Source organism: Solanum lycopersicum, chromosome 12, assembly GCF_036512215.1.
Source record: "Solanum lycopersicum chromosome 12, SLM_r2.1".
NCBI lineage: Eukaryota > Viridiplantae > Streptophyta > Magnoliopsida > Solanales > Solanaceae > Solanum > Solanum lycopersicum.
Genome location: NC_090811.1, coordinates 65659431 through 65683507, shown reverse-complemented (window position 1 = coordinate 65683507; position 24077 = coordinate 65659431). Strand labels below are relative to the sequence as shown.

General features: G+C 27.9%; 3 protein-coding genes across 3 annotated transcripts; 2 read left to right on the top strand and 1 right to left on the bottom strand.

The window, feature by feature from the left end:
* Positions 1 to 1103: 1103 nt before the first annotated feature.
* On the bottom strand, positions 1104 to 6559 carry LOC101252470 (probable aminotransferase TAT2). The gene is made up of 8 exons (XM_004252763.5): positions 6307 to 6559; positions 5546 to 5705; positions 4290 to 4629; positions 3372 to 3590; positions 2832 to 2891; positions 2109 to 2264; positions 1899 to 1992; positions 1104 to 1442 (listed from the first exon to the last, which is right to left on the bottom strand). Exons 1-8 carry the CDS (start codon positions 6419 to 6421, stop codon positions 1315 to 1317), a joined length of 1272 nt encoding a protein of 423 aa, XP_004252811.1. The 5' UTR covers positions 6422 to 6559; the 3' UTR covers positions 1104 to 1314.
* A 3435-nt stretch (positions 6560 to 9994) lies between these two features.
* Positions 9995 to 12901, top strand: LOC101249715 (protein SICKLE). Its single transcript, XM_004252671.5, has 2 exons — positions 9995 to 10712; positions 11868 to 12901. Exons 1-2 carry the CDS (start codon positions 10451 to 10453, stop codon positions 12650 to 12652), a joined length of 1047 nt encoding a protein of 348 aa, XP_004252719.1. The 5' UTR covers positions 9995 to 10450; the 3' UTR covers positions 12653 to 12901.
* A 5182-nt stretch (positions 12902 to 18083) lies between these two features.
* Positions 18084 to 23196, top strand: LOC101252161 (protein ECERIFERUM 2). The gene is made up of 2 exons (XM_004252762.5): positions 18084 to 18602; positions 22146 to 23196. The coding sequence occupies exons 1-2, from the start codon at positions 18153 to 18155 to the stop codon at positions 23031 to 23033; spliced, it is 1338 nt and encodes a 445-aa protein (XP_004252810.1). The 5' UTR covers positions 18084 to 18152; the 3' UTR covers positions 23034 to 23196.
* The last annotated feature ends 881 nt before the right edge of the window (positions 23197 to 24077 follow it).

The following is a 24077-nucleotide window of genomic DNA, read 5'->3' as shown; positions in this document are numbered from 1 at the left end:
ACTACTCTATTAAGGGTATAAAAGGTAAATTATAGTAATTTATACATAAATTTTATAAAATGAAAAGTATTGTGATCAGTGGCGGACCAGATTCGAACTTAGGGCGTGCAACTTAATATTCAGGGGTCTTACCATTGAGCCAGCCATCTATTTTTATTTGTTATTGAGGGGTTTAAAATATATACATCTACAAAATTACAGAAAAATTATCTTATATATATCGTGTATTTTTTTGCCGAGGGTGTACGGGTGCACACCCTGGACCCAACGGGGGTTTGCCTCTGATTGTGATTCAACTATTTATAGAAAAGGATGACATAAATCGGATGGAGGAAGTATTAGCTTAATACATAATCAACCCATAAATTTGTTAGGATATTTATAGGGGTGATTGGATTGACTTCTTTTTTTAAGTGACTTTTAAGTCAAAAGTCAGAAGTTGGGAACACTCAACTTTTGGGTTTTGGCTTTTTTTGGTACTTTTTCGGCCTTAAAAAAAGTCGTAAAACACTTTTTGAGTCATCTAAAGAGTTCAAAAATTAAAAAATGACTTAAAAGTCAAAAGTCACTAAAAATAAGACAATTCATACACTCACTTACATATGCCAAGCTTTCGTCTTTTGTGGAAAACTCTCCACTGTTGTCTCTGATAGGTGTTTGGCCCGTGTCACTCTCAGTTTAATTGATCATCGCCTTGATAAGCTATTATTGCCTAACCAACTGGCTATTAGACATGAGCCTCTCCTTTCCTTTCCTCGAGATGATTCCTTCTTTTGCAAAACTAAATCTTGTTTCAATATTTGAATACCACAATTCTAAAAAATGTTCCAATTAAACCCTTCGATTCAAATTTTGAAAAAAAATCATGTGTTCTCATTCGTCTATAGGTAGTCAAGTTAGCCACATAAAATACGTCATTTTCCTTAATTATACGAATTCGCCTCAATAACTCGAAAATTTCAAACATTTGCTACTTGACGTTGACATATATAACTATGTCACAATCTTTATTTTACTCTCAAACAAAACATTATACTAATTAACTTATATAGAAACAATTTGGAGAGACCTTGTATGTAATATTAATATTTGTGTAACGCATGTGCTGAAGAACTAATTTCCTTTAAAATTATAAAGAAAAATTACAAAACAAGACAAAATAAAATTTACTAATACCAATTTAACAGAAAAATACAACCCATCATCAACTAAAATAAGGAAAATACTCTTATTCAAACAGAAATAATACCTTTTTCTTTAAAATTTATTCATCAAATTGTCTAAGAAAATTAAAATGATTATTCAGTAAATTAATTAAATCATTATTTTTGTGTTGGAATGCCTTAGGCAAAAAGATTTCAGTCTACTTAATCCTTCTTCAAGAAAAGATACATCAACTGCAAATGTTATTCGAAGCCAATTTTTCAATCCCACAGCAGTACCTGAAAAAAAGAAATCGTATTTTTATAGACATACGTTATTTTCAAGAAGAATAATATATTTCTATATATAAAAACTCATTAATTTTTAAATTTTATCTTTAATAAGTGACTACAAGTTATAAGGATACTTTTGGTATACATCAAACATGTTCTTTTTCTTAATTTATGTATTCAATTGAACACATTTATTCATAAACTCAAAGAAGAAAAAGATAATAAATGGTCACTTGTGTTTTGGGTTAAAGTTCAAAATGTCTCATTTTATATAATTTTGGAGAAATTTTGACTATTTAAATTTTTCAATATATGAAAACTCGTTAATTTTTATCCTCACTAACGTATTTTTATAGTGATAGAAATATCATGATATGCTTAAGACAATAAATTCTAACGATATTTTTTATATACGTCAGTTAAGTAATGTAAACTTCATATTCAATCAAACGCGTTATATACCTGGAAGTAAAAGGACAGATTCCTCCTTGGCAAGCTTAAAACAAAAGTCAATATCATCACTTATATCTTTGAGGAGGGTTAAATTGAGCTTCACCTTCATACAAAAAAATTTAAAAATTAAAAAGTAGAAGGACCAAAAAGAAGAAAAAAGCAAAAGGAAGGGGCAAAAGTGTATGAAACAAGAAGTTTTGGGGAAGTAAAAGAGTTTACCATAAGAACCATTGAGCCTTGTGATCTATAAGGGCAATTTATACATGAAATCTCTTGTATTTTTTCATAGCATATATCTGAATTCTTCTTAAGCATTTTGAGAGTGTTTTTGAAGAAATCCTCTTTTGTGCTTTCAATAATTTTGGGGACTGCTGCCTAAAAAAAAATCGATATCGATTAGTTACCTGTTTATTATCTTATAACAAAAAAAATTTATGTTATAATGCATAAAGTTTAAACTCAATAAGATTATAACGTAAGGTATATATTTGGTCAACATAAATATGTTTCACACTATCAATATAATTTAACAACCCCTAGTTTAAATTATATATACAAAGACATTGTAACTATTTTGTCGATCATGTAGGTTACCTTCTATAAGAAATAATTAAATAAGATTTAATAGGTAGAAATAACGTCTACTAATCAATTTTTGGCCTATCTTTGAAAAATAACTATTGTCATAAAGTTTTAAATTCAATATGTGAATTTTGAAACAACGTGACAATAGTTACTATAGGGACGAACTCTGACGAGTTACGAATTTTTTCTATTAAATAGTGTCATTTTGTGTTACATTTATATATTATCGATGTATAAACTTGATCTTCAACCTATCTGATTGAATAAATATTTTTATATTATTTCGAATTTAATAATTAGTGGAAAAATAAATATTGGAGCTATAAAAAGAGGGAAAATGAATTAATGTATACGAACCTGTATGAAAGTTGCAGGACCTCCACCTATGTCACAATACTTCTTAATACGTTCAATAATCTGAGAGATTAATTAAAAAACTTGTCATTAATTAGTACTCCATTTTGAGAGTTTAAGACTTTTTATTTTTGACCATGAATTTGCAACAAAAAAATTGAACTAAAATTTACATACATGAAAATTACTTTAAAAAATACTATTTTATAAGTTAAAATAATTAATAATTTTAAAGATATAGAAAAAAAAATTGTGATATTAAAAAATAACTCATTTGACTCAATTGGTAATTAGGGTTTCCTATTTAAATTTATATGTGAGACTTTGAGAGTTGATTGTTAAAAATTTGATCATAAATTCGAACACTAAATCTTTAATTTTCTTGAAAATAAAATTTAATTGATAGAGGTATGAAAAGATCGTGATTAAAGAAAAGATTAATTTGACTCTCAAAATTTGAAAAATGTCACGTAAGCTGAGACTAATTTGACTCTCAAAATTTGAAAAATGTCACGTAAATTAAGACGGAGACAGAAAAATTACCTTAGGGGATTTGAAGATGCAATTAGGATCATTAATGACAAACCAACCAAGTCTCCAACCAGGAATTAACCATCTCTTAGACAATGAACCAAGAGTTAATATTGGTGTTATTGAACTAAATAATCCCATTGATATAAAAGGATTTTCTCCAAATGCAAGATGTCCATATACTTCATCTGCTATAATTAGTGTCTTCACTTTCTTTGCTGTTTCTGCTATCTAATCATCATTAAAAAAAATTAGTGATCCCTTAATTACTCTGAATATAAAATATAATAAAAAATAATTACATGTAATAGTCGTGAATGCTACTATAGGGATAAGACACAAGTATCCCCTAGATTATATAATCGAAGTTTCAGGAACACACCTTAACTAAACTAAAGCAGAGGCGGAGCCAGGATTTTCAATTAGGGGGTTCAGAATTTGTAGAATAGATAGCCGGAGGAGATTCGACGTCTACTATATATACATATAAACTTATTTTAACCCCCTTCTATGTAGGTAGCTCCGCCCCTGTCCTATTATAGACCTAAACTTCTATACACCTTTTTGCCCTATATGGCCTCCAAACATCTTTGCCACGTAAGCCAAGGAGTTAATAGGATCTTAGATTAGTTAAAGTGTGTCTCTGAAATTTCGATCATAATTTAGAACTACTTGTACCTTATCCCTGCTACTATATAACATGTTGTTGAAATATATTGATACAAGGTAAAAACTGTTAACATATGTATATATACAAATGAATAAAGAATATAAAATTGAAGGATTGAAGCACATGTGAATTCACTATTTTAAAACTATACTCATTTTAAACATTCTGTTCATTCAGATTTAATTGTGTCGTAGCTCTATGATTCAGAATCAAAAGGGAAAAGTTATAACGAGAGAGAAAATAAAGCGCGTACATCGTACCTTCTCCAAATGATCATAAGAATAGACATTTCCACAAGGATTTCCAGGATTTATAACAACAATTCCAATAGTATTTTGGTCAGCCAAATCTTCAATTGACTTCAAATCAACTTGCCAATTATTTTGTGGTAAAAGATCATAATACCTAACTTGAACATTTCTAAAAGCAGCACAAAGTACATAAGTTGGAAATCCAGGCCTTGGTAACAAAATATTTGAATTTGGTTTTGCAAGAATAGACACTGCTATCTCTATAGCTTGTGTACAACCAGATGTAACATACACATCTTCTGCTGACAGATCATATGGAAGATCTCTTGACAAGTAGTTTGCAATTGCCCTGTCAATTTAACCAGTAATACTGTCAGCGTATATTACTTAAACCAATAATTAATATATCAAAAAATGATCATTAGCGGTAATTTATTTTTAATTACCGTTAAATATGTACTTTAGCGGCAATTAACACTATTTATGCATGTCCCTAAAGCCTTTAGCGACATTGGTTCTAATGACACTTAATTAATGCCTTAACACTCTTTGTTAATGTCAATAATTGTTGCCCTAAAAAAAAATTTTGTTCTAGTGAATTTCCATGCAATAACTTTGGAGATACAATTCATGAATTGGTTAATATTCTTTCTGTCACAATTTATATGATACTTTCCGCTTTCAAAGAGTCTGGACAGTAGTAAAGGCATGAAATTTTTAAATTTTTTGAAATTAAATTTACATGTTTGGAAACAACGTAAAAAATTAGTATAAGTCACAATAATTGTCAATTTAAAATATATATGTGTAAAAATTACTATAAAAAATAGACTTGTATAAGTCTCGAAATCATAAAGATGTCATATAAATCGGGAAGGAGGGTCTATTTAGGAGAATTACAGTTCAATTTATATAAGCAAATGTATAGATTGTGATCACTTTAAGTATAAATATAAATAATCAGTGTATAGATTTTGTATATTTCTATCAATGGCGATAATTAAGTAAGTTTGGTCAAGCTGTACATATTGGTAAATAACTATATATACCTAAATTACTTTCAATATTCGATTATATCTATGTATAGGAAAATCATATATAATATATAACAAGAGCTTAATTTTTATAGATATGTCAGATAATCATGTTACTTAAAAGATAATTATAAGTAACGATGCATAATGAGTAATTTTTAGCTAGTAAAAACTTTAAAAATAAGACAGATAACTTGATATAACGTGTTAGAATTATCGATATAACATTACTTTCTAGCAATGGCAAGGCCATTAGAGGGAGAGTATCCATTGAACTTGTCAAGAAGAAGGCTCTCAACAACAGCTTCCTTAGCAGCATCAGTTGTGTGAAAGCAAGAATGAGCTGTTGGATCTCCAATTCCTAGTGAGATCACTTCCTTCTTATCTTTACCTATCGAAAAATATCAGTGTCTGGGTTAAAATTTTTACTAATTGATATACAAAACATAAGAAAGTAAACGTATATTGTTAATCTAGAGAAAATTTAACATATATATATATGTATATATCGATTATTTAATACAAGTTTAAATTTTAGATATATATATATATATATATATATATATATATCGATTATTTACCCATATTAGCTCATGTTATATTTGTTCTAGAATTTTGTCTATACAATATAAAATGATATTTGATAATTTGAAATAGTTTTTTTTTTTTGTTTTGTTTTTAAAGACGCTACTAGAAACAAAGGTTTTTCCTATTGCAAATCAAATTTTTTTTTTTCCATTGAATAAGTTCACTGAGAAAACTCATGATGGAAAAAAATTCTCACTTCTTTCTGTGGAAAAATAGTGCTCTATTTTTTTTTCTTCTCAACAATTCAATCAAAATATTTGTGGATAGTCGCTGAACACTTTTAATAAAAAAAACTATATAAAAATTTTGTGATATTTCTAGTTGTCAAAACAACTCCTCAAACACAAAGACACACAAAAAAAAGTGTCACTATTGTTTATACTTCAATAATTTTGCAACTTTACCTTCCTCAATAGTGTCCATCAACAAGCCAAGAATCCCTTTGATAGTAATATTTGTAAATGATTCTACTTGTTTTGTTTGAAAAGAAATATTTGTTTGGCTTCCAATATTCTCCATCTTTTCACTTTTCACTTTTTGAACTAATCCAAAATGCAAAAGAAAAAAAATGGAATTAATTAAGATGACAAGGAAAATGAAAAATCAAAGAACACAAAATTAAAGGTTTAGTGAAGTGAATTTGCCCTTTAGAATCCCTAGATATTTATACTTTTTTTTCTTCAAAAAGATTCTTCTTAATTACCTACTAAAGTATTAATATAATATTACTAGTAGTACATTAGTTGTAATTTTTAAAGTTGAGTCAACTAATTTAACGGAGCATAAATAGATTTGACTTATAATATAAAACCATATGTTAAAATGTGTACTGAATTTATTCCATTACAATAGGGAGTATGGATCAGTGCACCATTTTAATGATTAATTATCTCAATTTATGTTCTTTTATATTATGATAAAACATGGGATTTAGATATAAAAAGATTTTTAAAAATTGGTAATGACTAGATCGATCAAATTACTTAGTTTATTTTATCCACTTTGAATGTACGTAAAGTATTTACTTAATATATCGATGGTAAATATTTTTAAAAAATTATCGTAAAAATATGACTTTTCAGTATAAATTTAAATTAATTAGACTTGGGAAAAAAATCATACTCACAAAAGTTTGAGAAAAATTCTTCTAGCAGGGACATAAAGTTTGTAAATATTGTAATATAAAGTCCTAAATTAATCTTTTCGAAGCATAAGTAATGAGGCGATTATTTTTTTTCTTAAGCTAAGCAACTAATCAAAGATGCATTTAATTATCTTATACAGAATTTTACTCTAAAATTAAACACGTTAAAAATTAGTTAAAAAATTTATATATTTGTCGTTTGATTGAGAATAAGTTTATGATGTGATTAATTATCTTGAGACAAGTTATTTTTGAATAAGTTATTTCATCATGTGTATGAAATAACTTATATCACTACGGAGATATAAATGATGGGATAAATAATCTCAAGATTATCTAATACCTCCGACCAAACACAAGATAAAATAATTTAATATTTTATATGTCAAATTATTATACTTTATACCTTATATCTCACGTCAAATGATTTCCTAGTGTTTAAAAAATGAAAGAGTTTAAGTTAATCACATATACTATCAAAAGAAATACTATCAAATATATTTACATATTGTATCAAAATTGTAAATTTAGTTTTGCTTATACATATTCTTTAGATGACCGCACTTATGATATATATAATTTAAACTCAAACTTTTGTGAATCTTTAGATCGTTCTAAAAAGATATAGCTACCAAGTCTTTAATGCTTGAAAATAGCTTTGATGCTCCAAATAATCAAAATTTCTATCGAAAAAATCTACTTCAAAAATAAAACAAACAATTCACTGTCTAATTATTAATTTAAGATAATTATCTAATTAGTTAATAAGTATCATGTGATTGCCTACTGTAGATAAAATTTTGAGTCAAAGTCGTCACGACCCTAAAAATATGGCAAATTGACTTGAGAAATTTCAAAGTCAAATAATCAATGAAATTAATAATAATAATAATAATAATAATAATAATTTTAAATTTTCTCATTAACGAGGTCTTAAGTTCTTGTCCTTTCATGCAGAAACTCAAATATTTTTTATAGCATGACAATATTGACTTTTATCGTTTTAAATTTGGCTAAACATGATACATCTACGTAGTTAAAGCGTATAGATATTTACTTTAAATATCATATAAATAAAAAAGTGTATAAATTACATAAAAAAAATGAATTTAGAATAATAAAATCGGATCTTAGTTTAGTTATGATATGCATGTGAAATAGGGGTGATTCAACGGAGGCCCTTAAATTTATTTCATAAAATTTATACATTAACAAAAAAAGTTATTTTATACACAATAAATTAATTATTTAAAATAATAAATAACAAAAAAAATTAAAAAGCAAAAAGAGTACAAAAAATAAAGTGATTAATCGATGTTAAGCTTCAAAACTCAAATTGAAATTTCAATTTGTCTATCATTACAAATAAGAAAAAGGAAAAGAACATAACTTAATAGTTAAAGTTTTGTGCATGAATAGTATCAGAAATATATACACCTTATAATAATATCATAATTCTAATCAATTTAAATGATATAATTTATTCTATTAAGTAGCATTCGTTGATGCACATCTAAAATAAATTATAAAAATTTCATTATTTCATATAATATATGAAAAAGGAAACTTCTGCGTGAATGCTTTTGCATTCACAAAGTTTAAAAAAAAATTTTAAAAAATCAATTATGGTATCGATGTTATATAACTTAGTTCCTATTTAAAAAGATAAATTTTAAAATTGGAAGCTTAAACAAATATATCAAAAAATGAATAAAAAGATTATGAAAATTTATGAAGTTATTAGTATAAAATACTCAAGCAAATAACAATAAAAAATAAACAACATCAATTTTATTTATATAAATAATACTCTCTCCGTTTAAAAAAAATGATCATATTTTCTTTTTAATCTGTTTTAAAAAGAATAATCCTTTCCATTTTTGGCAACACTTTAACTATAACTTTCCACGTAACATGTTTAAGATCACAAGATTAAAGAACATTTTGGTTTATTTGACATAACTTTAATTTAGAACCACAAGATTAAAAAGTTTTTTTTCTTTTCTTAAACACCGTTCCAAGCCAAACTAGTCCCTCCGTCCATTATTATTTGTCATGGTTTCTATTTTTAGAGTCAAATTATAAAAACTTTGACTAACATTTTAAGATGTATTTTTTCATCATATTAATATATAAAAAATTGTAATTTATAGTACTTTTCATATAGTTTTAGAATATCTAATTTTTTTGTTTAAAATATTAAATTAATATGATTCAATTTATCTTTAAAAATTAATCAAATTAACTTTTAATAAGTATAACATGATAAACAAATTCGAACGAAGGAAGAGAATAATAAAATTAATAATAATAATTCAAATGTATTTGGGCCTTCAAATTTTTAGGGCCTGAGGCAATGACTTCATTGGCTTAGTCTTAGAGTACATGTTCTATCGATCATAGTCTAGAAAACTACATGTATTTTATTCCTAAAAAAATACTAAACAATTTTAACTTTTCTAAAACTTGATCAAACAAACCTTAAATCCAAATAAAGGAAAAAATATAAATGAGGGAGTGCATTCTAGATACATCTACGAAAAATTAATCGAAAAAAATATTATTGATTTATTATTGAGTTATTGATTAAATTGATAACACATTAAGATAGTAGTAAATATTAAGTATTATTTTCAATACCTTACTAGTTACTGTTTTTTGCCCTTTAATGTTCAACTCACGTTTCATGATGATATATGAGTTCACAACTTCACGTTATACAAAACGTCATACCATAAAGTAAGAATCTTATTGATCTTGATTTATCTTTGCATTACACTTGTCTTGTTATTTTCATGTTAGTTATTATTGTTTCTATTTTATGAATACTTGCAAAGTTACGATTATTGACTTATCGCATGAAATTATTGAAGAAGCCATATATTTATTTATGACATTTCCTTATTATTTGATCTGAACACCAAAATCGTTAAAAATCAAAATTGATTAAATCAAAAATATTTTATTAACTTAACGTATTTACAAACCAACAAATCAAACCGACCAATACACCGCTCGATATCTCAAGTAGAGAAACAAAAATCAGGAAATCCAAAAATGATAGGAAGAAAAAGAAAGATTTAACCCAAAAAAAAAAGTGCCTGATTTTTTAAATTCCAAAAATACCCCTCAAATGAGCAACTCAGTATAAACGTGGTGGCATTATCGTCATTAACCTTATAAGGACAAAATTGGTAATAATGGAAAGATTTGTACACACATAGCATTAGGGATTTCAAGAATTGGAACTCTGTTTTCTTCTCCATACCAATTTAACCTAAAAAAACCATAGCTTATAATTTATAATTAAACTCCAAAACCCAAAATCCAACATAAAAATTGCATCTTTTCTGCATTTGCAACAACCCCATATAATTTTTTTGTGAAAAAAGTTGATTCTGATAATGGATGAATCAGAGAAGAGAAAGGAAAGGCTTAACGCTATGAGAATGGAAGCTTCACAAAGTGGAGATTACAATGAAGCTGTTGGTTATGGAGGTCTTACAAACCCTTTAACTGATGTTCCTTCTGGTAATGTTGAATCTTATGCTATGCCAAGGCCAAGATTTGACTATTATACTGACCCCATGGCAGCTTTTTCTGCTAATAAAAGGAGTAACAATCAACCCCATGTCAGCCCTCAGGTTTCTCAACAGTGTTATACAAGTAATTGCATATTCTTTCATAAAGTTTGTTTTTTTAACTTTTAAGTTATAAACTTGTGTAGATTATGTTGTTATTGGTAGTTTCTGTTGTTTGGTGAAGTATCCTTTGTGGGACTATACTAGTATCAGCTGTTAAGTTTCGAGCCGGGGAAGCGTACACTAATGCTTGTATTAGGATAGTCTGTCTATACTGCCTTTTTGTTGTTCTTTAATACTAGTTAGAGAAATTGCCTTGGAAAACAAGATATATAGCCTACATTTAGCTTATTTGGTTTGAACTTTGAAGCAAGTTGATTGATAATAGTTTGGGCTCTGAATAATGTCAAACTGGTTTTGTCCATAGGTGTTGAAGTGAAAATTGAAAAGTGAAGTGCATAGTTGATGGAAGTAAAAAATACAAACATATATAGATTTAGTACTCATAATAATCATGCTTTACATGAGCATAGACTCTCTACCTTCACAAGGCAATAAGGTTGGTGTACACCTTTCCCCAGACCCCACTTGTGAGATTACACTTTGTTGTAGTAGTAGTTATGATAATCAAAGTACAAGTGCACTTTCTAGTTAGCATACAATATACAATGACGTGAATCGGACTCCTCATAGTCATAGTAATCATCATTGACACTAGCATGGTAGTGGTCTAGGAGCGTAATTGCTAGACAAACTACTATAGTGAGTCTAGTGACTACTATAATTTTGACTAGAGCATAAAGATATCTTCAATCACAAATCACTTTTGATTAGTGAAAGACTTCTAATTTAAATTTTTATTAGCATGCATGGTTATAATATTGTTGGATGTTGGGATGTGTATGTTCTTTCAGTTTCCTATGGACAGAGGTTGTCTTGTCCGGTATAACTTTCTAATGCCATATTGGATAAAAGATGTGTGCTGCACAATTATTGCATTCGAGGTACAGCCTATTAGTGACAACCAAGGAATATCAGTTCAATAGGGATGATTTTCATTTCACATATCCAGTTTTACCATATCAGGCAGAAGGCTATATAGTATGTTGTGTGAAATATTGATATCATAGTAGTAGCAGTAGTTTTCTCTGATTCGATTGCCACTGGCTAATGCCATCAGTATGAATTGGTCCTCATATATTGTAGTATGTAAACAAACCTTTATGTACATGATTTTCAGGAGCAACGAACCCTCAATCTCCAATTTGTACTCCTCGAGGCAACTATTCCGTAGATCAGAGATCACAAGGAGTCCATCATACCTTTAACCCTCTTGGAAACCCTGGGCAAAATAGTCCTTTTGGCATACCACAAAGAGGTTCCCCTAGTGCATGGAATAACTCTTTCGACACACCTAAAAACTACCTTCCACCTAATTCTTCAATGGGTGGTAACTTTGCCAGTCCTGGCATTCAACGAGGTGGAAGACCTGGTTTCCATTATGGACAAGGTAGCGGGCAACCTGGTTCAGGATATGGAGGCAGCCCTTACCAAGGTTCTGGATATAGAGGCAACCCTTACCAAGATTCAGGACACAGAGGCAGCCCTAGCCAAGGTTCAGGGCACAGAGGGAGCCCTTACCAACATTCAGGGAACCGAGGGAGCCCTTACCAAGGTTCTGGGCAAGGCAGGAGTCAATGGAGGGGGAATAGTTCTAGTCCTTTTTCGTTTCGAGGTGGTAGAAGGGGGGGAAGAGGTTCCCACGGAGGCACATCAGGGGAATCTAGACCAGATTTGTATTATTCAAAGTCAATGGTAGAAGATCCATGGAAAGAGTTGAAGCCAGTTATCTGGAAGGCTTTCCCTGAGAAACCCTGGCTTCCACACTCCATTAGTGCAAAAAAGGCCAAATTCCCAGATGCTCCAGTAAAATCCATTTCTCAGCAAAGCCTTGCTGAGTGCTTGGCTGCCTCATTTAATGAAGCAGCTAGCAGTGAGGCTGCGACTGATGGATCTGGAACATGATTGCCATGTGATGCCTCAGTGTCTTGCTTATGATGTTCTCACTCCCCTAATATCGTCAAAAATGCAAGTTAGCAGCAGTTGAGTAGTTTGTCATTTATTGTGAGTTAACGTCGAAAGCTAATAATCTCCAGTCTCTGTTTCACCTGAATTATGCTGTTATAGCATATGACTTTACCCTCCAACTGTTGCGAAAAAAGATATTTTTGTTTTTGAGAGTGCAAATTTAACTGTTTTTCTTTTTGCTCCCAACTTCAAATTTGTGAATAATTTGCATTATATTTCTCCTGCTAGTAGTATTAGTATATTTTGTTGGGTATTCTTATTATTTTACTACTTCGGTATTTCTCATTCTTAGTTTTCTATTACTACTTGTCGTCTCTTATGTCTCTATTCTTACTATCATGTTGTTGTTACTACTTATGTCTATATAATTGTTGTGTTTTTGCTTCGATCCACCCCTTATTACGTCTGTATTTCCTTTCATAACTACCTGAGCCGAAGTTCTTTCAGAAGCAACCTCTCTTCCACTCCTCAGGCTGTCTCAATTTAATGAGTCTGTGAATATTGATGAATTTGTCACATGATTCTTTGTACTTTCTCAGCATCTTGAACTGCTATGTCTTTAATAACTGTACTTTTTGTTACTGGTAGTAGTTGAGTTGTTTCTGGTTGTCAGTTAATCATTGATAGCAAATAAATTCCATTCATGTGTCACTTGAATTCTGCTGTTGTGGCACATGCATGCATTACCCCTTTTTCTGTGTTGTGGTAGCATATAATGGTAAAGTTGTCTAGCGTGTGTAATAAAAAGTAGATTATATATTCGAGTTATACAATCAACCTTTCATTGTTTGTGTTATTATAGTCTGTCTAACACGAAATGCTTCGTAACATGTCATTACCCCCACTTATTCTTGAATGGAACCCTTCCTTTTGGTGTTGTGGTAACATGTCACGGTAAAATTATTTTTGTGTGATATATGTAAGTCACAAGTTCGAAATTTATAAAATCAAATACGTATTAATGTTTGTGTTAGAATATGATGTTTATATTACATGTATCTCTTCATGATACTCACGAAATTTTGTATGATATGTAAGTTACATATTCGAGTTATAAGATTAAACATGAATTAATGCTTGTGTTAGAATATGTTGTTTGTATATATATGTTAGAGTCCGAAACTTAAAGGGTACAAAATATTAACAAAAATTTCAAAACGGTATATAAAATTTTATATTAACCAAAACGGTAAAATCGCTGCAGGCGCAGCGACTTACCTCACCTGAAAAAGTAAAATCGCTGCCTTTTTTTTTTTCTAATAAAAAACTGATTCAAAATTTTGCTTCTTACAAATCGCTGTCTTGGCAGCGATTTCATATTTTTTAATTATATTGTTTTAAACAAAAATAAGGTATATCGCTGCCAGTGCAGCGATTTATAATAAAATAAAAAAAATTATAATACAAATCGCAAAAAAAGAAAAAAAATTATAATATAAATCGCTGCCAGTGCAGCGATTTATAAAAAAAAAAAATTTTAAATTGTTGCCCTGGCAGCGATTTATTTTATAAAGAATTTTTTTTTATTAAATCGCTGCAGGAAGCTATTTTAAAAAAAAAATAAAAAATGTTAAAACAACGATTTTATATAAAAAAAATTTATAATATATTTTCTTTCTAAAAAGAGATATTATATTGAATTTAAATTTAAATAATATTTGAATTCAAATAATTAATTGTTTTAAATAAAAAATTAAAGGCAGCAAAATTATTGAATTTTTTTTTAAAAACAAAATGATATAATTAAATAAATTAATTATTTGAATTCAAATATTATTTAAATTTAAATTCAATATAATATCTTTTTTTAGAAAGAAAATATATTTATTACTTTACTCATTTTTAATTTTTTTAAAATAATGTATATTTTCTTATAAGTTATATATTTAAATTTTAAAAAATATTATAAATTTTTTTTTTATATAATCGTTGTTTTAACTTTTTTTTTTTAAAAAATAGCTTCCTGCAGCGATTTAATAAAAAAAAATTATAAAATAAATCGCTGCCTTATAAAAAAAAATTTAAATAAATCGCTACCAGGGCAGCGATATACCTTATTTTTTTAAAAAAAATATATAATTAAAAAATAATATGAATTCGCTGCCAAGGCAGCGAGTTGTAAGAAGCAAAATTTTGAAATTGCTGCCTAAATTTTGAATTTTTTATTAAAAAAAAAAATTTGCAAAATCGCTGCCTCAGCAGTGATTTTACTTTTTCAGGTAAGGTAAGTCGCTGCGCCTGCAGCGATTTTACCGTTTTGGTTAATATAAAATTTTATTACCGTTTTGGAATTTTTGTTAATATTTTGTACCCTTTAAGTTTCGGACTCATATATGTTACACATATCCCTTCAAGGTAACCATCTTTCTTCGATTAAATACAAAAAATTTTGTGATACATAAATCGCAAGTTTGAGTTATAAAATCAGACATGTGCTAAAACTTGTATTAGAGATGTTTTCAGTCCCACAAAAATTAATAATGTAAGTAACGTCACATATACATTTAAGGAAAATGCACAAGTACTTCCCCCGATCTATGTTTGAAATCTCAGAGACACACTTATACTATATTAAAGGTTCTATTACCCCCTGAACTTATTTTATAAGTAATTTTCTACCCTTTTTCAACTTACGTGGCATTAACATGAAAAAAAATGGGAAAATTTCATATATGGCAAACTTATTAGATTAAATAACATTATATGGGTATAGTTTACCTAATTATATAATATGGGTATAGTTAAGTTATTAAAGGTGTCTTTAATTTTGTATATAATTTTTTTTTTAATTATTTATACAATTCTATTTTAAAAAGTTGTTTGTAACTGAAGCATTAAATATGGTAACAATAAATCAAGATAATGCCACAATTTTAGGGAAACTTCCCTATTTTCAAGCCATACGTTCAAATTCAAAAAAAAAAATTCTGTTTATAATAAGTCATGTACAAATTAATTTCTGTATATACATACCTACCTATATATACAAAAAAAATAAAAATAAAAAGTCATTCACAGATTATTTTCTGTTTATATATATGAACTTACCTTTTTTGTATATAGTATATACCAGCACGTATTCAATGTCTTTTATTGTATATGCACATCCAATTAGATTGCAATAAATATACATATACAATCTTATTGAATAAATATATACATGTACAAAAATGCATTTTACGAATTTGTATAACAAGAGATATATGTTATTCAGGTTTTTAATTGTATATAGTTTATACTAACACTTATTCAATGTTTTTATTAATTGTATATGCATATTTAATACATTATATTCGATAATTTATATATAACTACTACAGTATACAAAATTATAATCACATATGATATTTCCCCATCTATATACAATCCCTACTACTAGCTATTAAAACAGACATGTACATATCAATTTTTGTATATGTATGTAAACTTAATATATACTAACTTCTAAAATTTGTATATAACTAATAGAATATACAAATTCTAATCATATATTCAAATTTTCCATCTGTATAACTAAGTCCAATTACTATTTTGTATATATATACAAAAACCAAAAATAACATAAACATGCAATATACTATATACAATTACTCACATGGAATATACTATATACAATACTTAATTTAATGATTTTTGTATATTGACAACTAATTAACAAAAAAATTGTATCTAAGTTTGTGTTTTAAGACACTATCTCATGATACCCAACAACTCTTTGATACCAGATTTCTGAGCCACAGTGAGACGAGCAGGGAATTTGATGTCAAACTTGATCCTCAAATTCCCTTTCTTTGACGGATCTTTTGGAAGCGGCATGCCTTCACCTGGGACGATATGTTCATAATTTGGTTGAATCACGTTGTTGATTGGAGACTTCAACTTCAGGAGGGATTACTGAAATTTTGGACAAAAATTCGAAATTCAAATCTGATATTGGAGTATTAAATGTAGGAGAAGACGTTAGAATGAGGAAAGGAGAGAGAAAATTAATTGTGAATAGGAGAGAGAAAATATAGGAGAGAGAAAATTAGATTGTGTATAATTATATACAAAATTAGAAAATAAGGTTTTTGTACAATTGGTTACATAATAGGTTGTGGGCCCCCATTAATTATAGCAAAATAAAATAAACTATAATTATATAATGTAAATAAATTAAACTATACCCCTAATATATAATTAGTTATGAATGTTTGCCATTTCATATAATTTTCCCAAAAAAAATTAACCAGCATTAGGCCCACAAGATAGTACCATGTATGCGGAAAAGGAATAGAAAATTATTAATAAAAATAAGTTCAGTGGAATAATAGGACCTTAGTATACCAAACTTCAAAAAAAAATAAAAAATCCCAAACTTAAATATATAATTATAATAAAGCTAAAAAGGTGGCTAATCAACATTATTTACATGAAGTTTACTAATTGAGCAACCCCCAACTACATAGGTACCATACTTGATATCATGAGTTGTAAGTGGCCTAACAATTTGTGTTTTTTTTTTAAAGTCTACTAATCAAATAAAAGTTTTTATTTTAATGAATAAACTTCATAGGAATAATGTTCCTAAAATAGTGATATAGGTAACAATTGAAACTTAAATCCAATTTGGCCCCTTGGCTCATTTAATTAACATATCTCCCAAGATTACTTTTTTTTATATGTTAAAATTAAGTGAGTACAAATAATAGTAAAAATTATTTTTGAAATACTGAACAAGTAAAATAAAGGTGAATATAGAGGGTTTTTGTTGATATTTAGGGATGTTCAACTGGTATGTTCAAACGTTATTTGAGTTGACAAATTAAAACGAAGGAAGCATAGCATATCAATCAAGAAAAAAAAAAGAATTTTCATGAATCATTTTTTACTACATATCAGCCGAGCTTTTAAATGAATGGATCAAAATATCAAACTAATAAATAGACATATCAATAATCCACCCAAATAGACAAATCAATAAGACATGTCAAAAAAATTAAATATTTCACACATCATTGGGGGACGAATGTTTCTAAAGGGAGATAATATAACACCCCAGAAATCTCATGACATAAGCTAGCGCCTAACTTGTAGTCTATTAACCTAATGAAGATAAAACATAAGGTAAAAGTCCTAAAATAACTTCCCTAACCTAATACTAGGGTTTTAGTACCTAAATGTCAAAGGCATATTACCCTCCAAATTTTTTATTAAACTTAAACTTTTAACTCTTAAAAAACGAAAAAGGTCACATAATTGAGACAAAAAAAAAGTATACAATATAAAATCATATATAAACAACATTATTTTATTTTTCTCTAAACCACTTAATGCTACCTGGCTCTCGTGACACGTCATTGTATCCAATCTATATATTCACTCCTTTTCATCTCCTTTTAGCACCTTTTAACTCTCTCTTCCACAATTTTCCTTTCAAATACTTCTCTTTCATTCCATGGATCACGTCGAGAAATTAATCTCCGACGTGAAATTATCGTCCGTCGTGCCGGGGAGGATCACCGGCGACGACAAACTCCAGCATGAATTTACCAACATGGACTTAATAATGAAGCTTCATTACATTAAAGCTCTTTATTTTTTCAAAAATGATGTTGTTGAAGGTTTACATATTCATGACCTAAAACTTCCCATGTTTAACCTTCTTGAACTTTATTACCCGATTTCCGGCAGAATTAGGCGGTACGATGGCGGTGATGGTGGTGGTGGTGGCGGCCGGCCGTTCATGAAGTGTAATGATAGTGGTGTTAGGGTTGTTGAAGCAAAATGTAAAAATAAAACAATTGATGAGTGGCTTGCTATGAATGATAATGATCATGATGAGGAGCTTGTTTATGATCAACTTCTTGGTCCGGATTTGGGATTTTCACCTCTCGTTTTCATACAGGTAATTACGTTTTGATTTGACACGAAATTTAAGAAAGTAATTTTTTTTATTTAAATTTTATTGTATTAAACTAAAGATATATAAAGGCATAATTCATAAATATGCGTTTTTAACTTAAAGTTTCTTTGACATTATTGTTGAGAGGTCATATATAAGTGTTTTTTTAAAGAAAAATAAGAGTTTCACGAGCTTTTAAAACTGCTTTTAAATGAAAATAGAAACAATTTTATTGCGATTGAGAAGAAATGAAAGCTTCTTAAAAAAAGCAGAAGCAGAAAATTAGTTTTTGATAGACTAAAATTATATCTTTTATATATATTTGTTTACCAATCTATCTCTTATTAAGTAATTAACATATCGCATGAATTTAGTTAAGTTTCATTTAGAATTTTATTTTTATAACAATTTTTTTAGTTTATGCTTATATATTATTATTTGTTTAAATTTTATATATTATATTTTATATGTTACCATATGTTTTATTTTATAGAATTAGCAATAAAGGTAACAACAATATTTTTGTATTATTTAAAATATGAAGAGCTATATTTATTTTTGTGGTGAATTTTTCATATATAGTGATTTAATTTGTGGAAATGATTTTTAAATTTATAAATATGTATATTTTAATTTAATTAAAAGTATGTAATTGGATATTTAAAATAGTTTCTCTTGTAAACTAATATTAAACATTGATCCTTATTTTTTATGTAATTGGACTCTCAAAAACACTTTTTTTTTAAAGAAAAATAGTCAAACACAATTCGCTTATAAAAAATATTTTTGTAAAAAAATTACTCAAATACTAATTGTTCTTTTTTTTCAAAAGCTCTTTTTAAAAAGTCATTTTTAGAAAGTACTTCTGCTGGACTGTCGAATTTATTTGTTTGAACTGCTGGACTGTCAGTATTTATTATTTAAAACTGATTTGTAGTGGTCACTCATCTAGAATTACATGCTGATCATTAAATAAATGTTCTAGGTTCATGTCTTAGTTGATAAAACAGTTAGATTCATGACAAAATAATAATAATAATAAAATTATATGTAATTCTACAAATAAAAAATAAGAATAATAAGTACGTAAATTTTATTGTTAATACGAGACGATAAAAATGTTATCGCATAAAATATCAACTCAAAGAAGAAGAAACAGAGAGAATAATCGTTAGTTCATATTACGTAAATTATTCGATATAATTATTATTTTTTCAAAAATATTTTAGAACATAAATAAGATATTCGATACATATTACCAAATAAAAGAGAAACTAGAGGGACACGAGGAAAGAGCTATCGAAAGGGAGTTGAGTCGTCAACCTCATTAAATAAAAGATATATATAGAAATAAAAGAATTTTTTAAAATTTTAATTTACTTAATTTAAACTATAACAAAAATCTCAATCAACCATTTAATATGAACAGGAGGAAATAATTAAAAGCTTTTTTTCACCTACCAATCATTTAATACAAAAGGGAGAGATTAATTCTAAGCTTTTTTTTCACCTAGAATATTATTGTTCAAAATAGTATGCAAAATACTTTTCAAGGAAGTAATTGAAGTAGCTTTAATTATTTATCAATTTTTAAGTTAAACATCTATTAAAAAAATAATTAGCATGATGGAGTTTATTATTTTATTCTTATCTATTACGAAGTAAATAGATTAAAAATTTAAATTTTTTAAAAATTTTATATATTTTTTAAAGTAATTAATTGAGAATAGAATAGACAATTTTTTTTCAATTTATGAAAATAATTAAATAACGATTAAAGACAACTAAAAAAGGCATAATATTCATAACTGAATTATTAAAAGAAGGGCAGGCTCACCATTATTGTGGAAAGATTAAATTTTATCAAAAAATTAAATAATTGATGTGTGAGCAATATCAATCAGTTTCATCTTTAAAGTAAGGGATTATTATGGAAAGATTAAATTACATGAAGTTAAATAATTAATGTGAGAGCAATATCAATCAGTTTCATCTTTAAAGTAAGGGAAAAAAATATATATACCTCTAAACTATATTAAATGATTTGCAGATATCTTCAGTCATATTTTTGAGATATTTGTGTTCTTGCCGTTAAAAAATTAGATTATATATGTTTTCACTTTAACGAAAAACTAAATAGGGACACGTGACACAATCTTATTCGTTGATTCGATATTTAATAAATATCAAGTTTATGTATAAGATTATGACACATATACAAAATATATATGTTCTAGTTTTTAAGCAATAGGAACATTGATATCTTAAAAATATGATAAAAAGTATTTGTATATCATTACTGATAATTCAAAATATATTTATGTTTTCTTCCTTAAAGTGAATTTAAATATAATGTTGGATTACTATATATATCTAACATATTAATTGATTATGTTGGTGGTATTATGATAGATAATTTCCTATTTTAAATAGTAGATACATATCCTTATAGATGGAATATTATTAATTTTGTTATTATTAGTGAAGTTGAAAATCAAACCCTTTTTTTAATCTCAGATAAAAATCAAGAATCGACCCTCGTGGGTTCTACATAAATTATAAATTAAGGATATCAACTCATTTTTGTATTTTAAATATAGAATATTATAATATATATTTAAAATTTTAAATTAAACTACGTGTCAATAGATATATTAAATATTTAATGGTAAATCAATAACTACAAACTTTTCGTTATTTCAAAGGCGGGGTAGGGGAAGTGTGGTGCTTATATATAGAGAGAGATTTATCGTATATTTTAAAGATAGAAATATTATTTTCAATAGACTCTTATCTCAAGTAATAAAGCATATTAAACTTAAACATAAAAAGATAATAATAAAAAAACAAAATATATGCTAATAATAAAAGAAAATAATAACAAAAAAGCATTATATTGTCAGCCTACGTACAAAAAAAAAATTCAGTTAAGAATTATGGCACTTTATTATATTATTATTAGGTATTATTTTGAGCACAAAATTATTGGTACTTTAAAAAATTAGTTATCGAAATGATTATTAGTGCAACAGCAATTATATTCTCTATGTGCATGTCAATTTTAAACTCTTGTTTAAAAATAATTTAACTACAAAATTCATATTTGATGAAATGATATTTAAGTATGAATATGTATATGGTAACTTATATTATAAGATTCAAAAATTTCTCTTTCATTTCGAAATGGTGTGCATACACCAACAAACAATATCACATATATACAATGAAAACAAAGGGAGTATATTATATATATAAAAATAATGATAAATACACACATCTAATATATTATTTCATCGCAAGTTTCACACATCTCAACTATTAGTAGTTCCAGAAAAACAAAAATTAATAGTTATTCCTTTTATCTAAGATTGTTTAGGTAGGAAAACATAGTAGTTGATAGTTGAGGTATACATAGACGGTGTCATGGTGATAGTTTGAGTAAGAAAAACAGAACAACTAATTATTAAATGAGATATGAAACTCGGGAAAAAATGACAGTTTAGATGTATCTTTGACCATTAACTTTAGTTTTTTTTGTGTGTGTAGTTCACTTGGTTCAAATGTGGAGGGATGTCAATAGGGCTAAGTTGGGCTCATATACTTGGAGATTCATTTTCAGCTTCAAATTTCCTCAACATATGGGCAAAAATCATGGTTGGTCAACAAATTTCACCTCAATTTCTTCACAAGTCAACAAAAACCAACAAATTGATCAATAATAATAATAATAATAATCCAATATTATCTACTATTACAAAGTTTCCATTTTCTCTAAAGAGAGTTGATCCAGTTGGTGATCATTGGAAAATCACCAACAATATCAAAATGCAATCACATTCTTTCCATATCACACAAAATCAACTAAACCAACTAGTTTCCAATGTTTGTGGAACTTATAATAAGGTGAAGCCTTTTGATGTTATTTGTGCTACATTGTGGAAAATGTTGGCTAAGGTAAGGGGAGAATATTCATCAGAGCCCGCGATTGTGACCATTATACGTGGAGACCATGACAGTGAAACAACTGAAGCCGTGTCAAGCAACAATCAAGTGACTATCAGCACAGTTGAAGCAAATGACATTAAAGTTTCAGATGTTGATACTTCAGAACTGACAGAGTTGATAGGCGAAAAGACCGTAGATGAGACTAGAATTGTTGAAGAACTAATGAAAAAAGAAAATGGTGTTTCGGATTTTATAGTCTATGGGGCAAATCTCACATTTGTGAATCTCGAAGAGGCAATGATTTATGATTTAGAAGTTAGAGGTAAAAAACCAATATTTGCAAGTTATAATATAAGTGGAGTTGGTGATGAAGGTGTTATTTTGGTATTACCAAGGCTTGAAGGTGGAAGGATAGTGAATTTGGTTTTGCCTAAAAAACAAATTGAAGGTTTGAAAAATAAGATGAGAGAGGAATTAGGTATTTTTTGAAATTAATATTTGTCTATTTACATGGCCATTTGATAAATAAAGTTCTTTACTTTTGTAGTTTAAATTTGAAAACCCAATGTTTATCTTTTTTTGGTGATGATTTGTAAAAGCAAAAGTCTATAGTCCATTCAATATATGAGTGTGTTTGAACATTCTAAAATAATTATGAAATTGTGTAATTGTTGATCTTTTTTATATTAATAGAAAAGGAAAAATGAAGAGAAATACAAAATAGAATAAAGAAGGAAAAAAAAAGATCTATATGTTAGTAAAATGATCTGATGTCTAATGTTCGAGGTTCGCTTAACAAATTTTATTCAAATTATTTGTTCAACTTTATAATGAATATTTACAATCGTTGATCTTTATACTTTTTTAATAAATGAATGATACTTAACATTCTCTTCATCTATTTTTAGTTGTTATGTTGCGCTTTTAAAAAGTTAATTGAACTAATTTTAAAAGTTAAATTAGATTACACTAATTCGATAAATTAATCAAAAAATTTAGATATTTCAAAAACTAGACGAAAAGTACTATAGCTCAGGGAGGAGGATTGCTCAAGCCTTATAAGGAGTCCACCCATCTCATTAACTATCGATGTGAAACTTTTGTCATTCTTTAACACCCCATCTCACGCCCAATGCTTAGCATTTTGGAGGGCACAGCATCGAGTGAGACGAGCCCTGCTCTAATACCATGTGAAATTAGGTCTTAGACCTAACTCACACCACAAAAGCTAGCTCAAAGGGAGGAGAATTGTATCGATGTGAGACTTTTGTCATTCTTTAACACCCCACCTCACGCCCAGTACTTAGCATCTTGTGCGTGGGCAATTGAGCAATTTTTGATTTTGGGGGCACAACATCCAGTGAGACGGACCCTACTCTGATACCATGTAAAATTAAGTCTTAGGTCTAACTCACACCCCAAAAGTTAGCTCAAAGGGAGGAGGATTGTCCAAGTATTATAAGGAATTCACTCATCTCATTAACCACCGATGTGAGACTTTTGTCATTCTTTAACACAAAATTCTTATTGTTT